At 43.5% G+C, this 17913-nt stretch overlaps 1 protein-coding gene across 1 annotated transcript in view; it reads right to left on the reverse strand.

Annotated features, from left to right (window-relative positions):
• The window catches only part of LOC110504648 (monocarboxylate transporter 8), a 33216-nt gene extending 18256 nt beyond the window's left edge, over nt 1–14960 (reverse strand). The window contains exons 1-4 of the mRNA XM_021583413.3: nt 13826–14960; nt 4175–4319; nt 2813–3050; nt 2414–2668 (exon numbers count right to left, since the gene is read on the reverse strand). Of these exons, the coding sequence (XP_021439088.2) occupies nt 2414–2668; nt 2813–3050; nt 4175–4319; nt 13826–14321 (1134 nt within the window). The 5' untranslated portion in view covers nt 14322–14960. The remainder of the gene's footprint in view (nt 1–2413; nt 2669–2812; nt 3051–4174; nt 4320–13825) is intronic.
• Nucleotides 14961–17913: the final 2953 nt, after the last annotated feature.

The following is a 17913-nucleotide window of genomic DNA, read 5'->3' on the forward strand; positions in this document are numbered from 1 at the left end:
AAAAAATAAAATGTCCATTGCTGCTTTCAAACCAAGCCCCCTGGATACATACACCCCTGAGGAGTTGGAAGCAGCCAAACCAAGCCCCCTGGATACATACATCCCCTGAGGAGTTGGAAGCAGCCAAACCAAGCCCTCTGGATACATACATCCCCTGAGGAGTTGGAAGCAGCCAAACCAAGCCCCCTGGATACATACACCCCCTGAGGGGTTGGAAGCAGCCAAACCAAGCCACCTGGATACATACATCCCCTGAGGAGTTGGAAGCAGCCAAACCAAGCCCCCTGGATTCATACACACCCTGAGGGGTTGGACGCAGCCAAACAAAATAGCCAAACAAAATACAGAATTGCACATCAAATGCGTAGTAATTTCTTGATATGTCCTCATGGATTCGTTCATGTGTGTTATTCCCATGTTGAAATAATCAATGGGATTCTTAGTGAAGGGATTTCAATGGAGAAACAGGGATATTTTCTCCTTATAACATTTCAAATTTCCATAACCATTCCTTGGAATAACACATTTGTTCATCAACGTCCCACTGTCAGAAGAACTGTCAACAATGAAGCAGGAAGGGGCGGAGCTATAGGTGAGTGATTTCCTTTCTCTCCTCTCCGCCCAACACCTGAATCTGATCCAAAACACAAAACCCTCTGAAGTCCATTCCTGATCAGAAGCTTCTCTCCCTGAGGAAACATGTGAAGGGCCTGAGCAAACAGGACTGGCTCTGGGGCCTGAGCAAACAGGACTGGCTCTGGGGCCTGAGAAAACAGAACAGGCTCTGGGGCCTGAGAAAACAGAACAGGCTCTGGGGCCTGAGAAAACAGAACAGGCTCTGGGACCTGAGAAAACAGAACAGGCTCTGGGGCCTGAGAAAACAGGACTGGCTCTGGGGCCTGAGAAAACAGAACAGGCAGTGGGGAGGCTGCCTAAACATCTGACTTGTGTAGCAGAACTTCACACTACACATCTACCGCCCCCTTCTCTTCCCTCGCTCTCTGTCCCTCCCTCCCTCTCTCTCTCTCTCCTTCTGTCCTCCTTCCTCTTCCCTCTGTGATTTTTAACATAAGATACTGCTGTGACAAGGTGTCTCCTTGATATTCCTCACATCACCATGCAACAATGTCACTAGCTGCTTATTTTAGATAAGTGGGTCTGTCTGACAACCTAACCTAAAACACAATGTAACCTAACCCAACACACAATGTAGCCTATCCCAACACACAATGTAGCCTATCCCAACACACAATGTAACCTAACCCAACACACAATGTAACCTAACCCAACACACAATGTAGCCTATCCCAACACACAATGTAACCTGACCCAACACACAATGACACAACCTAACACAACAACACAACCTAACACAACAACACAATGACACAACCTAACGCAACACACAATGTAACCTAACCCAACACACAATGTAACCTAACCCAACACACAATGTAACCTAACCCAACACACAATGTAACCTAACCCAACACACAATGTAACCTAACCCAACACACAATGTAACCTAACCCAACACACAATGTAACCTTACCCAACACACAATGTAACCTAACCCAACACACAATGTATCCTAACCCAACACACAATGTATCCTAACCCAACACACAATGTAACCTAACCCAACACACAATGTAACCTAACCCAACAACACAATGACACAACCTAACCCAACACACAATGTAACCTAACCCAACACACAATGTAACCTAACCCAACACACAATGTAACCTAACCCAACACACAATGTAACCTGACCCAACACCACAATGACACAACCTAACCCAACACACAATGTAACCTAACCCAACACACAATGTAACCTAACCCAACACACAATGTAACCTAACCCAACACACAATGTAACCTAACACAACAACACAATGACACAACCTAACCCAACACACAATGTAACCTAACCAACACCACAATGTAACCTAACCCAACCTAACCCAACACAACACAATATGACACGACATAACCCAACACAATGTAACCTAACCCAACACACAACGTAACCTAACCCAACACACAACGTAACGCAACACAATATTACACAAGATTTCCTCTTAAGTCGACTTGGTGAACTCTTGGTCAGAAAGTCTAGTTTTCCTACATACGATAAGATGCCAATTAAGCTGACACTAGAAGCAGTTAGGGTGACATTATTTCCCCCTCGCAAACACAGCTGCGCTGTAAACCAACACACAGCAACATTCTAAATGGAAATTGTTAAAGAAAAGTGACATCATAAATTATGCTGCAGATTATTATAATTCTATCATTATAATTTCACTCACAGCGTAGGTGTGAAAACGGTGCCCTAAATACAGCACAATATCAAGAACATGGTCAAATCTTGAAGAAATTGTATTGATGGTCCCTGAGCCCTTACCAAGTGGATGTAAGGCACAAAGTAACCCAGCACAGCCGTAGACACCCCGAACGCCCACACCCGGTAGGTGACGATGTGGAACACCTTCACGTTAAAGGCCTTCCGGACCTGGGTCTGGGCCCTGCTCCAGCGGCTTCCCCGGGCAGGGGCTCCTGGCTGGGTTGTGGACCCAGCGGGGCCCCCTGGTTCTGGTGGTCCCATTGGAGCTCTCTGGGGCAGCAGGGGTCTGAAGGTCAGGGCCAGCAGGGCCTGGACCTGTTAAGTTTAAAAGAACGAAAATAAACAGTTGTTCAAAGTCGAATCTGACGTTTACTTCAACGAGTCACATCATTCAAAATCAGGAAAACATAAATAAACAGGATGTGTAATGGATTATCATTGAACACATTACAACAGTACCAGCATGAAGAGGCTGAGGATCTGGAAGGTTCTGCTGAGGCCCAGCGGCTCTACCACCTTGGTGAGCAGCACCGGGAGGCCCATGGAGAACAGGCTGCTGCCCGCCGTCACCACGCCGTTGGCCAGGCCCAGCCGCTGCCGGAAGTAGTGGCCCAGGATCACCAGGGAGGGCTGGAAGGCAAAGGACGAGCCACAGCCAAACAGGATCCCATAGGTGAAATACCGTAGGCTGAGGGACCTGGGTGGGCAGGGGATAGAGGTAATGAAACACTGGAAAACTAATGTATGTCAATTCTAACGGGTGAAGAGGCAGGCGATCTCACCACTGTGCTTTGTTCCACACTAGCATAACTTAGCAGCTAGAATATACAGTGCATTCATTAAGTATTCAGACCCCTTGACGTTTTCCACATTTTGTTACATTACAGCCTTATTCTAAAATAAATTAAATTAATTGTTTTCCTCACTCTACACACAATACCTCATAACGACAAAGCGAAAACAGGTTTTTAGAAATGTTTGCAAATGTATTAAAAATAAAAAACGGAAATACCTTATTTACGTAAGTATTCAGACCCTTTGCTATGAGACTAAAAATTGAGCTCATATGCATTCTGTTTCCATTGATCAATCTTGAGATGTTTCGACAACTTGATTGGAGTCCACCTGAGGTAAATTCAATTAATTGGACATAATTTGGAAAGGCACACACCTGTCTATATAAGGTCCCACAGTTGACAGTGCATGTCAGAGCAAAAACCAAGCCATGATGTTCAAGTTTTTTTATTTTGTAATACATTCTAAAAACCTATTTTTGCTTTGTCATTATGTGCCATTGTGTATAGATTGAAATCGATTTAATAAATTTTAGAATAAGGCTGTAACGTAACAAAATGTGGAAAAAGTCAAGAGGTCTGAATACTTTCTTAATGCACTGTATATCCAATACTTTACTTCCTTATAAGTAGTAAGTTAGTGTACATTTTGGAACAGAGCCTGTGACACCCTAACATGAATGTGTAATGCTCAAGTCACTGAGGGCAGGACGTGTAAATGATGTGCAAAAGGAGTGGCAAAACATACAAGGACAGTTCTAAAGATTGTGGAGGGTTCTAGAAGGGCTCTAGAGTAGATGGGTTGTAATAGTTTTAGAGTAGATGGGTTGTCATAGTAATAAACGGTGTGGAGTGTTCTAATGATTCTAGAATGTTTGGAGGGTTCTAGAGGGGCTCTAGAGTAGATGGGTTGTAATAGTTCTAGAGTAGATGGGTTGTCATAGTAATAAACAGTGTGGGAGTGTTCTAATGATTCTAGAATGTTTGGAGGGTTCTAGGAGGGCTCTAGAACAGAAGTTTCTGTTACTTTGCGAAGGCGGTGCTGAGGAGTCCGATGAAGGCCATGGTGGCCCCGCCCACAGCTGTCTTCCTGCAGCCGAAGTGATCGGTGAACATGGAGACCACCGGGGAACAGAAGAAGATCATGCCCATCGCCAGGGCCCCCACCCAGGCTGGAGGCAGGGAGGAGAGGGAGGGACAGGTCAGGAAGAGGTAGTGGTGGAGGGAGGGATATTGAAGGTAGTGAGAGATGGGTTGAGGAAAGCAAAAATTGTTACTATAATCCACAAATGAACAGGATTATTTTCCATATTGATACAGTCAAAATGTAACTTCAAAGCCGTTTCCAAGCAACATGAGAGCTACCCAGATAAGAGGGTCATTAACTACAGTAAAGACAAGGTAGGATGAATCCCTTAATCTGTGTCCTTCAACATGGTACTTGTTACAGTACATGCATGTCAACTGATAACGGGTCTGTGATGTCTGGACAGTCTGTCTGAAGTACATGTCTGCAACCTGTCTATGCACTGCTTGCAACATATTTACAACCAGTGTACAACCTCTGTGCAACCTTTCACAACCAACCTGTTGACAACCTCCAGAAGCCAACGTGTGTGCACTGCAGAAGAACATGTCAACCTCGATTTAAACTGTTAATTTACCTGGTGCTCATGACTATAACAGTAAAGTTAATCTATACATACACACACATGCTGTAATTGATATCCTGTATAAAACATGCAGTAGGGTACTCAATGGGGCTCATCAGCATGTAGAAACATGCTGTACCCTCCTCATGTAACCTGAAGAATAACAGCTGATCTAGTAAGATATCAACATGCTGTACCCTCCTCATATAACCTGTAGAATAACAGCTGATCTAGTATAATATTAACATGCTGTACTCTCATATAACCTGTAGAATAACAGCTGATCTAGTATAATATTAACATGCTGTACCCTCCTCATATAACCTGAAGAATAACAGCTGATCTAGTATAATATTAGCATGCTGTACCCTCGTATAAGCTGTAGAATAACAGCTGATCTAGTATAATATTAGCATGCTGTACCCACATACAGTATAATCTGTAGAATAACAGCTAATCTAGTATAATATTAACATGTTATATGAGGAGGGTACAGCATGTTAATACTATACTAGATCAGCTGTTATTCTACAGATTATATGAGGGTACAGCATGCTAATATTATGCTAGATCAGCTGTTATTCTACAGGTTATATGAGGAGGGTACAACATGTTAATATTATACTAGATCAGCTGTTATTCTACAGGTTATATGAGGAGGGTACAGCATGTTAATACTATACTAGATCAGCTGTTATTCTACAGGTTATATGAGGAGGGTATCCTCCTCATATCATCTGTAGAATAACAGCTGATCTAGTATAATATTAACATGCTGTATCCTCCTTATATAACCTGTAGTGTATAATAATAACCATGTTTTTTAATGCGACTTTGAGATTCCATTTGTAATACAAACACTAAAATAAATCTATTATTATTACTACTCAGCCATGGATAGAGATTCAGGCATATATGACTATGATAACAACAACATGTTGTACTACTGTGCCCAATGGGGTTAACGTGTTCTGACTACTGCACACAAAGACATGCTTGACCCTCTGGGGCAAACCATCCCTGGGTCTTAAAGGTAAAGGTAGCTAAAATGTATTTTAAAATAAAGGTAGCTTTAATGTCTCCAGTCTGTTCTGGGTCCAACAGAGTGGGGTTGCATCCCAAAAGGCACCCTAATCCCTATATATATATTATATTGGTGCCATTTGGTGTGCGTAATGGGTCAATGAACATTAGAATGTATGGTTGGGAGGACGACAACAGAAGAGAGACCTGTTCATATGAGAACTGCCCTTGGCAGCCATTTAATGTGTCATCTTCACCGGCCAAAGCAGTAAGCAAACATGGCAAAATTATATTTGTCAATAAGACAGGCAATATGTTGGACCGCGGTCCAGGTTACAGTAGAATATAGATCAGATGCTAACTTGCTACAATGTAGGAAACATGGAGAACGTAGAGTTGAAGTCAGAAGTTAACATACTCTTAGTTTGGAGTCATTAAAACTCGTTTTTCAACCACTCCACAAGTTTCTTGTTAATTAACAAACTGTAGTTCTGGCAAGTCGGTTAGGACATCTACTTTGTGCATGACACAAGTAATTTTTCCAACAATTGTTTACAGACAGATTATTTCACTTATAATTCACTGTATCACAATTCCAGTGGGTGAGAAGTGTACATTCACTAAGTTGACTGTGCCTTTAAACAGCTTGGAATATTCCAGAAAATTATGTCATGGCTTTAAAAGCTTCTGATGGGCTAATTGACATCATTTGAGTCAATTGGAGGTGTACCTGTGGATGTATTTCAAGGCCTACCTTCAAACTCAGTGCTTCTTTGCTTGACATCATGGGAAAATCTAAGAAATCAGCCAAGAACTCAGAAAAATATTTGTAGACCTCCACGAGTCTGGTTCATCATTGGGAGCAATTTCCTGAAGGTACCACGTTCATCTGTACAAAGAATAAACACCATGGAACCACGCAGCCGTCATACCGCTCAGGAAGCAGATGCATTCTGTCTCCTAGAGATGAACGTACTTTGGTGCGAAAAGTGCAAATCAATCCCAGAACAACAGCAAAGGACCTTGTGAAGATGCTGAAGGAATCAAGTACAAAAGTGTCTATAATCCACAGTAAAACGAGTCCTATATATCACCATAACCTGAAAGGCTGCTAAGCAAGGAAGAAGCCACTGCTCCAAAACAGCTATGAAAAAACAGACTACGGTTTGTAACTGTACATGGGGACAAAGATCATACTTTTTGGAGAAATGTCCTCTGGTCTAATGAAACAAAAATGGAACTGTTTGGCTATAATGACCATCGTTATGTTGGGAGGAAAAAGGGGGAGGCTTGCAAGCTGAAGAACACCATCCCAACCGTGAAGCACAGGGGGGGCAGCATCATGTTGTGGGGGTGCTTTGCTGCAGGAGGGACTGGTGCACATCACAAAATAGATGGTATCATGAGGAAAGAAAATGATGTGGATATATTGAAGCAACATCTCAAGAAACCAGTCAGGAAGTTAAAGCTTGGTCGCAAATGGGTCTTCCAAATGGACAATGACCCCAAGCATCCTTCCAAAGTTGTGGCAAAATGGCTTAAGGACAACAAAGTCAAGGTATTGGAGTGGCCACCATAAAGCCCTGACCTCAATCCCATAGAAAATTTGTGTGCAGAACTGAAAAAGCATGTGCGAGCAAGGAGGCCTACAAACCTGACTCAGTTACACCAGCTCTGTCAGGAGGAATGGGCCAAAATTCACCCAACTTATTGTGGGAAGCTTGTGGAAGGCTACTCGAAACATTTTACCCAAGTTAAACAATTTAAATGCTACAAAATACTAATTGAGTGTATGTAAACTTCTGACCCACTGGGAATGTGATGAAAGAAATAAAAGCTGAAATAAATCATTATCGCTACTATTATTCTGACATTTCACATTCTTAAAATAAAGAGGTGATCCTAACTGACCTAAAACAGGGAATTTTTACTAGGATTCAATTTCAGGAATTTGTGAAAAACTGAGTTTAAATGTAGTTGGCTAAGGTGTATGTACTGTACCAGTAAATCTTTGTAGGGTTTTTCTCACCCTCCTCTCAGGCCCCAGACTGCATGGTGGTTCCTCAGATGCCAGGGGGAGACTGTTAGCTATTTAAAGAGACAGTGACCACACTTACTGTGTGAGCGCACTATTCTCCCTGTAATCTCCCTAACATGTGAAATCAACACTTTTTCACATTAAGCTCATTAAATTACTTCACCAATCACTGCGGATAGAGCAGGCAAGATAGTTGTTTACATACATGATGGACAAACAAGTGGGGAGAGAGCAAGAAAGGGTTGAGGAAGAGGCTTGAAGTGCTGGGAATCTTGTTATGACCTGCATCATCAGAATTAGGTCCACAGAATTACAACGTCAGCACAGTAGCCTACAGTACCGTCAGTACAGCAGCCTAGGGTAACTTCAGTACAGCAGCCTACGGCAACGTCAGTACAGCAGCCTACCATAATGTCAGTACAGTAGTCTACGGTACCATCAGTACAGCAGCCTAGGGTAACTTCAGTACAGCAGCCTACCATGATGTCAGTACAGCAGCCTAGGGTAACTTCAGTACAGCAGCCTACGGCAACGCCAGTACAGCAGCCTACCATAATGTCAGTACAGTAGTCTACGGTACCATCAGTACAGCAGCCTACGACAACGTCAGTACAGTAGCCTACAGTACCGTCAGTACAGTAGCCTATGGTAACGTCAGTATGGTAACTTCAGTACAGTAGCCTATGGTAACGTCAGTAAGGTAGAGTCAATATGGTAACGTAGCCTAAGGTAATTTCAGTACAGTAGCCAATGGTAATGTCAGTACAGTAGACAATGGTAATGTCAGTACAGTAGACAATGGTAATGTCAGTATGGTAACATCAGTACAGTAACCCATGGTAATGTCAGTATGGGAACGTCAGTACATTAGCTATGTTAACATCAGTAAAGTAGCCTATAGTAAAGTCAGTATGGTAACATCAGTACAGTAGCCCATGGTAATGTCAGTATGGGAACGTCAGTATGGTAACGTCAGTACGGTAGCCTATGGTAACGTCAGTACAGTAGCCTATGGTAACGTCAGTATGGTAATGTCAGTATGGTAACATCAGTACAGTAGCCTATGGTAACGTCAGTATGGTAACGTCAGTACAGTAGCCTATGGTAACGTCAGTATGGTAACATCAGTACAGTAGCCTATGGTAACGTCAGTATGGTAACGTCAGTACGGTAGCCTACGGTAACGTCAGTACAGTAGCCTATGGTAACGTCAGTATGGTAACGTCAGTATGGTAACGTCAGTACAGTAGCCTGTTAATGTCAGTACAGTAGACTATGGTAATGTCAGTATGGTAACGTCAGTACGGTAGCCTACGGTAACGTCAGTACAGTAGCCTATGGTAACGTCAGTACAGTAGACTATGGTAATGTCAGTATGGTAACGTCAGTACGGTAGCCTACGGTAACGTCAGTACAGTAGCCTATGGTAACGTCAGTACAGTAGACTATGGTAATGTCAGTATGGTAACGTCAGTACAGTACCCTATGGTAACGTCAGTACAGTACCCTATGGTAACGTCAGTACAGTAGCCTATGGTAACGTCAGTACAGTAGCCTATGGTAACGTCAGTACAGTACCCTATGGTAACGTCAGTACAGTACCCTATGGTAACGTCAGTATGGTAACGTCAGTACAGTAGCCTGTTAATGTCAGTACAGTAGACTATGGTAATGTCAGTATGGTAACGTCAGTACGGTAGCCTACGGTAACGTCAGTACAGTACCCTATGGTAACGTCAGTATGGTAACGTCAGTATGGTAACGTCAGTACAGTAGCCTGTTAATGTCAGTACAGTAGACTATGGTAATGTCAGTATGGTAACGTCAGTACGGTAGCCTACGGTAACGTCAGTACAGTAGCCTTTGGTAATGTCAGTACAGTAGACTATGGTAATGTCAGTATGGTAACGTCAGTACAGTAGCCTATGGTAACGTCAGTACAGTAGCCTATGGTAACGTCAGTACAGTAGCCTTTGGTAATGTCAGTACAGTAGACTATGGTAATGTCAGTATGGTAACGTCAGTACAGTACCCTATGGTAACGTCAGTACAGTACCCTATGGTAACGTCAGTACAGTAGCCTTTGGTAATGTCAGTACAGTAGACTATGGTAATGTCAGTATGGTAACGTCAGTACAGTAGCCTATGGTAATGTCAGTATGGGAACGTCAGTACAGTACCCTATGGTAACGTCAGTACAGTACCCTATGGTAACGTCAGTACAGTAGCCTATGGTAACGTCAGTACAGTAGCCTTTGGTAATGTCAGTACAGTAGACTATGGTAATGTCAGTATGGTAACGTCAGTACAGTACCCTATGGTAACGTCAGTACAGTAGACTATGGTAATGTCAGTATGGTAACGTCAGTACAGTACCCTATGGTAACGTCAGTACAGTAGCCTATGGTAACGTCAGTACAGTAGCCTATGGTAACGTCAGTACAGTACCCTATGGTAACGTCAGTACAGTACCCTATGGTAACGTCAGTACAGTAGCATATGGTAACGTCAGTACAGTAGCCTTTGGTAACGTCAGTACAGTAGACTATGGTAATGTCAGTATGGTAACGTCAGTACAGTACCCTATGGTAACGTCAGTACAGTAGCCTATGGTAACGTCAGTACAGTAGCCTATGGTAACGTCAGTACAGTACCCTATGGTAACGTCAGTACAGTACCCTATGGTAACGTCAGTACAGTACCCTATGGTAACGTCAGTACAGTAGCATATGGTAACGTCAGTACAGTAGACTATGGTAATGTCAGTATGGTAACGTCAGTACAGTAGCCTATGGTAATGTCAGTATGGTAACGTCAGTACAGTACCCTATGGTAACGTCAGTATGGTAACGTCAGTACAGTAGACTATGGTAATGTCAGTATGGTAACGTCAGTACAGTAGCCTATGGTAACGTCAGTACAGTAGCCTATGGTAACGTCAGTACAGTACCCTATGGTAACGTCAGTACAGTACCCTATGGTAACGTCAGTACAGTACCCTATGGTAACGTCAGTACAGTACCCTATGGTAACGTCAGTATGGTAACGTCAGTACAGTAGCCTGTTAATGTCAGTACAGTAGACTATGGTAATGTCAGTATGGTAACGTCAGTACAGTAGCCTACGGTAACGTCAGTACGGTAATGTCATTATGGTAACGTCAGTACAGTAGCCTACAGTAACATCAATACAGTAGCCTATGGTAATGTCAGTATGGTAACGTCAGTACAGTAGCCTACAGTAACATCAGTACAGTAGCCTATGGTAACGTCAGTATGGGAATGTCAGTACTGTAGCCTACGGTAACGTCAGTATGGTAACGTCAGTATGGGAACGTCAGTACAGTAGCCTACAGTAACATCAGTACAGTAGCCTATGGTAACGTCAGTATGGTAACGTCAGTATGGGAATGTCAGTACAGTAGCCTATGGTAACGTCAGTATGGTAACGTCAGTATGGGAATGTCACTACAGTAGCCTACGGTAACGTCAGTACAGTACCCTATGGTAACGTCAATATGGTAACGTCAGTATGGTAACGTCAGTACAGTAGCCTACAGTAACGTCAGTACAGTAGCCTATGGTAACGTCAGTATGGGAATGTCAGTACAATAGCCTATTGTAATGTCAGTACAGTAGCCTATGGTATTGTCAGTAAAGTCCACGGCCACTAGGAGCACCGCCTCTGGGTGAGTGTTTTCTTGTTTGCTTATGGCGGAATACAGCTCATTGAGTGCGGTCTTAGTGCCAGCCTCAGTCTGTGGTTGTATGTAGACAGCTACGAAAAATACAGATGAAAACTCTAGCTAGATAGAGTATCTCATGATAAGCTGTAGACCACACTACCTCAGGCGAAACCTCGAGACTTCCTTAGATATTGTGCACAAACTGTTATTTACAACAATACATAGTCCGCCGCCCCTTGTCTTACCAGACGCCGCTGTATATACTGCCGATACAGTATATTACCAACTGTATGTTGATAATGTCGTCGTTCAGCCACGACTCCGTGAAGCATAAGATATTACAGTTTTGAATGTCCCTTCGGTCATCGATTTTATTTTCCCAAAATGTTCTAGCAGAATGGAAGGCAGTGGGGGTTTATTTGATCGCCTATGAATTCTCAGAAGGCAGCCTGCCCTCCTGCCTCTTTTTCTCAGCCTTCTCTTCACCCAAATGATGGGGATCTGGGCCTGTTCCCGGGAAAGCAGTATGTCATTCACGTCGGGCTTGTCGGACTCGTTAAAGGAAAATATGGATTCTTCCAGATCGTGGAGAGTAATCACAGTTCTGATGTCCAGAGGTTATTTTCGGTCATAAGAGACGGTCGCAGCAACATTATGTACAAAATAAGTTTAAAAAAATAAGATACAAACAATGCAAAGAACCCAACAAAAACACACAATTGGATAGGAACACGTAAAACATCAGCCTTCTTCTCCAGCGCCATCTTGGCAATGGGCATTGATTTCACAGAGTTCGCATCAATGTAAATTCTACTTTATGTCTCACTCTGAATAGGTATTAGGAGTGGGTACTGGCCTAGGCACTGCACTTAGGGTGGGCTCAGCTGAGAAATGTGATTCTGTGCCAGGCAGTCTATAAGCCCCTTCTGCGCCGAAGTTTGCCGGGGCGAGCTAGTCTTGCTTAGGGATCTGACTGCAGCTCACTAATCTAATCCCTTTTGATATGATAACAGTGGACACCTTTTTCAAGATTAGAAATCAGGATCCTGGATGGACCCAAACATTAAAAAGTTTTAACGAAGGAAAAAATGAGAGGGAGAGGTCTTGACAATTGTCATCAGATTACACAGGGGTTGTTGTTTTGGGAACGAGGAAAGGACTCTCCAGTGGATAATGACCTAAAAGTTTCAGTTGAAAACCTGCGCATGTGTACACTTCCATTCCAAGAATGTATACAGAGTTAACAATGAACCTAGGCCTACATCAGACCCATTCTGAGAATTGAGAGTGTTAGAGAGAAGACAATTGGATTTCTTTATAGCCACAAACATGTTTCATCCTAACAATTTAAGTGGTTGAGACAACTCAAGGTGTCATGGTGGCTACTAAGCTGTTAAACATGAACTCTAACTGAGCTGCAGCTCAATGATAACTGAGCCGTGGACACACTATAGCCTCACCTATCCCAAAATGCCTGTCCTTCCTCCCTTCTCACCCATTGTGAATCATTTATAGAAAAACAAACTAACTGCACATCCCTGGCATGCATCAGGGCCTGTATACACTAAGAGTTGTTCCTCATACTGTAGATCATAATGCATTAGATCACATGGACAGGATGGGAACTGATCCTTGATCAGCATGCCTACTCTGAGATGCTTTGTGAGTACATACGGCCCGGTGTAGTGAGGCAAAAGAGCTGTATGTGTCTGTTATGGAAAAAAAAGCCTATTAAGTCCTAAACAGGTTAGAGGTGAAGATTGAGGACACAATACAACAGGGGGCTTTGGTACAACTGACAGGCAACCAGAGGGCTTCTTTTAGTGACACACACTTGCGACTTTGTCACGTGGAAAATACATTAACAATATGAGGAGAACATAAGGACAACAACATGAGAACGGTATGTCATCCAGCGGTATGACAGACTTAGAGCCGTGATCAGAAAGTTAATGCAAGGAAACTCTGGTGCTATATGGCCTAGGTATAGTCTATATATTAACTTGAAGTCTTCAAACAGATGATAATGATGATGAGACTGAAGTAGTCGCCTAAATTCTCATCACAGCAAAGATGGCTTGGGGGTAGAAGCTGCAAAGATGGATATGATCAATAATGACATTTTTCATTTTATGTTTTACTTCAATGTCGTCTTGAGACAATGCTGAGCATTCTTCTGGTTCTGGCTATGTTTATTTGACCATCCTCGATCATCTTCAACAGTAAGTCACCATCAGTAGGCTCATTTTAACAGGTGCAACAGTCACAGGACAGACTCACCTACTTTAAACTGCGACGTTTTGTCATTGGGGTCTGCGTGGTCTTCCACCAGCATCATGTGGAGGATACCGAAGGAGTTCTGTATCCCGAAAATGGATCCATTACACCAGGTAGCAGCGAAAACAACTAACCAGCCGAACCCGCCCTCGGGTGGGACGAACCCTGGTGCCGAGGACTGAGACTGGGAATTCGGGGACACACCGAGTTTACTATCGAGACATCCAGCCTCTATTAGCTGGATAGTGCTGTCCTCATGTGGGATCTTGCATTCGCCATCTCCCAGGTCCTGTCCCTGGTCCTCCTGTGCTTGCTGATTCTCCTGGTCTTGGGGAGAACCACCGTTGTGCGCCATTTCAGAGTCTGCAGTAGCCTCATCACAGTGTTCGGTCGGCGGCTCGCCGCTCAATGCTTCCTCCTCGGTCTGATTGTCTCCTGTCCCGTTGATCCCCCTCTCATCCTGCCTAGTATAGGGGTTACTGTTGTGTTCTGGCTGCATCGCTCATGCATCAGATGGCGACAGTAGCCTACTGATTGACAAGGATTGTCTATAATAAAAACGAAGTCGGTTTCTTTCTGCTCTGCTCTTCCAAGGATAGTAGACAAAGTGAAGTCACTGCACCAATGGCAGTATCCGAACTGTCGCTATAAAATCGATTGTATCGTGAAAGGACAGGCACGTATTATTTATCATGGTATCAGATGTCCCCGTAGCCTATTTCTAGGGGAAATGATGACGCCAGAAAATATTTAACTTTTGCTTTCCTGCTCCGTGCAAAATGTAAATCAACCTAGGAAACCGTCTGCTGCTCGCCAATCTCGTGCTCCCGCTGCACGGAGTCTCTACTCTACATCGTGTAGCCTAATCTGTAAATACATGAGTTTCGGCTCCTCCTCTTTCATTTGTTTAATTTTACATTGGAATATGTGGATCTATCGACCGGGGGCTTTCAGGATCACCGTGTCAACACAGAAAACAACCTTCATTCAACAAGCTTGCCCCCGCCTCCACGACCTCGTCACCAATGGCGGAGCTCAGAAACGGGTTTAACATTCCTGCAGTGGGAGATTACGAAAATACTCGAATGTCGCCCCCACGCATTCCGCTGTCTCTGACAAACACTACTCGAACTACTTTGGAAAGCGCAGCCGCAGCTCAGTGAATGACGTTGATGGAGTGAGTTTACAATTATTGTAGAAGACTACAGTTTATCGCGGAAAAGTGTCAATGTAACAATTTCTCTGCGCAACTTTGTATCCGGTGTATAGCAGCTGATTTAATTTCACTACGGCCTTCTATTTTATCAGCAAATATGCACAGTTTACATCGGCGTTTTAGACCAGGATAAATAGCGTTTAAACGTTATTTACATCTAATGGTGAAGAACTGAGGCCTGAAAAGCAAGCTTCTATATTTGCATTCACACAGGCAGTCCCTGTTAAACTTTTTGGCGTAATGGTTAATGTGTGGGTTTGATATTCGGATTTGGGTTCGAAGCCCGGTCGGGTTGTTATCATTGACTCTACCCTTTAAAGGGGTCAATCAGCAGTTTTTGGACTTCATTTAATTATAAGTACTCAATATTCTTCAACAATATAACTTAAATGCCTAATGAGTTTAGTTCATACCCCACCAGAACCCCAAATATAAGTTTGTTTACACCAGGTAAATGTAAAAAAAAAAATATATATATATATATATATATATATATATATATATATATAGAGCCTCAAAACATGGTTAAAATGAAACTATAATTTTGATATCATGGATGGTCAGTCTTTGCATCCACAACTCTATGAATTTAAGAGGTTACATTCCTCCAGCCCCATCTCTCAGCTTTTTACCGAAGCAGGTGCGGGGAGTATGCTTTTGTATTGTTTAATATTCTACCATTATTTAACTAGGCAAGAACAAATTCTTATTTTCAATGATGGCCTAAGAACAATTGGTCAACTGCCTGTTCAGGGGCAGAATGACAGGTTTGTAACTGGTCTACAAATAGTTTTCCCTGCCAAACAATCGGCTTTGTGCAATTAAGATTGGTAGAGGAAGCCTCCCCACCGAACACACACACAACCAGACAATGATGGATTTCCTAGGATTTTCTACCTGCAGCAAACCTAGTGGATAATGGTGAAAACACTGGTATAAAATAAAACAAATAACCAACCAAAACTACTGGCCCTTGTCATAGACTACAGCTGTGATCGTGTACAACTGTCCCTAGTCATAGACTACAGCTGTGATCGTGTACAACTGTCCCTAGTCATAGACTACAGCTGTGATCGTGTACAACTGGCCCTAATCATTGGCCACAGCTGTGATCGTGTACAACTGGCCCTAGTCATAGACTACAGCTGTGATCGTGTACAACTGTCCCTAGTCATAGACTACAGCTGTGATCGTGTACAACTGTCCCTAGTCATAGACTACAGCTGTGATCGTGTACAACTGTCCCTAGTCATAGACTACAGCTGTGATTGTGTACAACTGTCCCTAATCATTGGCCACAGCTGTGATCGTGTACAACTGTCCCTAATCATTGGCCACAGCTGTGATCGTGTACAACTGTCCCTAATCATTGGCCACAGATGTGATCGTGTACAACTGGCCCTAATCATAGACCACAGCTGTGATTGTGTACAACTGTCCCTAGTCATAGACTACAGCTGTGATGGTGTACAACTGTCCCTAATCATTGGCCACAGCTGTGATCGTGTACAACTGTCCCTAATCATTGGCCACAGCTGTGATCGTGTACAACTGTCCCTAATCATTGGCCACAGATGTGATCGTGTACAACTGGCCCTAATCATAGACCACAGTTGTGATTGTGTGCAATAGTTAACTTTCACCATTGGATGGGGCCAATATGCCACAGTTGACACACAGGATGTGTTTAGTTGACAGTGTGGTTAGGATTGATTGACCAATCTCATGTTGGGAGATGGAGAAACCTCTCTTTAGCCAAATGAAGATTCTTGGTTAGCTGTGATTGAATTTATGTAGGCCTAATTAGGTCAATGTCGAGGTAGAAACAAGCTAGTGTCCGACATCCATGGGTCACATTCCTATGGATGTCTTGGAAAACATCTTAAGCCAATACCCAATCACATCCTGTCTTAATTGCTTTTGAAATGAACACCTCACCTGGCCTATCTCAGTGTATAGCTAGCTAAGTGGTTATAGCTAAGCACCCTTTGTCCCTCAGGGTCGATACACTGTTGGGTGGTGTTGTTTAATAATCATATATTTCATCATTAGATCACTACATTCTACGATTTATCTCTGTGGGAGCATCATCCCACTCCTTTATGAGGCCTATAAATAAATGATTGGGGAGTTCTGTTTCTAGAACTTTCCCAGCGATTCACACATGTAAGGGCTCAAAGGTCAAGGGGCCCAGGAGAAGGTTGGTCAATGATTTCCTGTTGATTCTGGGATTCTTTAATTCCTCTGAGAGGTGGAGGCGGGTGATCCAGGCTCAAGAACACAGAGGAATGACTGGGACTGGGGGCGGGCGGGTGGTCTCCCAGCAGAGAAAATACAGACTTTATGTAACCATATGGGGGAATTCTGGAAGCAGACATTTAATTTCATCAAGGCTGAATTATGCAGACTGGAACTGACTGAAAGAAAGAAGGTGAGAAAGAGAGGGTGAGATGGAGAGACACAGAGAGGGTTAGAGGGAGAGAGGGTGAGTTGGAGAGACGCAGGGAGGGTTAGTGGGAGAGAGGGTGAGATGGAGAGACACAGAGAGGGTTAGTGGGAGAGAGGGTGAGATGGAGAGACACAGAGAGGGTGCGTGGGAGAGAGGGTGAGATGGAGAGACACAGAGAGGGTTAGTGGGAGAGAGGGTGAGATGGAGAGACACAGAGAGGGTTAGTGGGAGAGATGGTGAGACACAGAGGGTTAGTGGGAAAGATGGTGAGACACAGAGAGGGTGCGTGGGAGAGAGGGTGAGATGGAGAGACACAGAGAGGGTTAGTGGGAGAGAGGTTGAGATGGAGAGACACAGAGAGGGTTAGTGGGAGAGAAGGTGAGATGGAGAGACACAGAGAGGGTGTGTGGGAGAGAGGGTGAGATG

The sequence above is a fragment of the Oncorhynchus mykiss genome, chromosome 25, assembly GCF_057628025.1.
Source record: "Oncorhynchus mykiss isolate SJ-2025 chromosome 25, ASM5762802v1, whole genome shotgun sequence".
NCBI classification, from domain to species: Eukaryota; Metazoa; Chordata; class Actinopteri; order Salmoniformes; family Salmonidae; genus Oncorhynchus; species Oncorhynchus mykiss.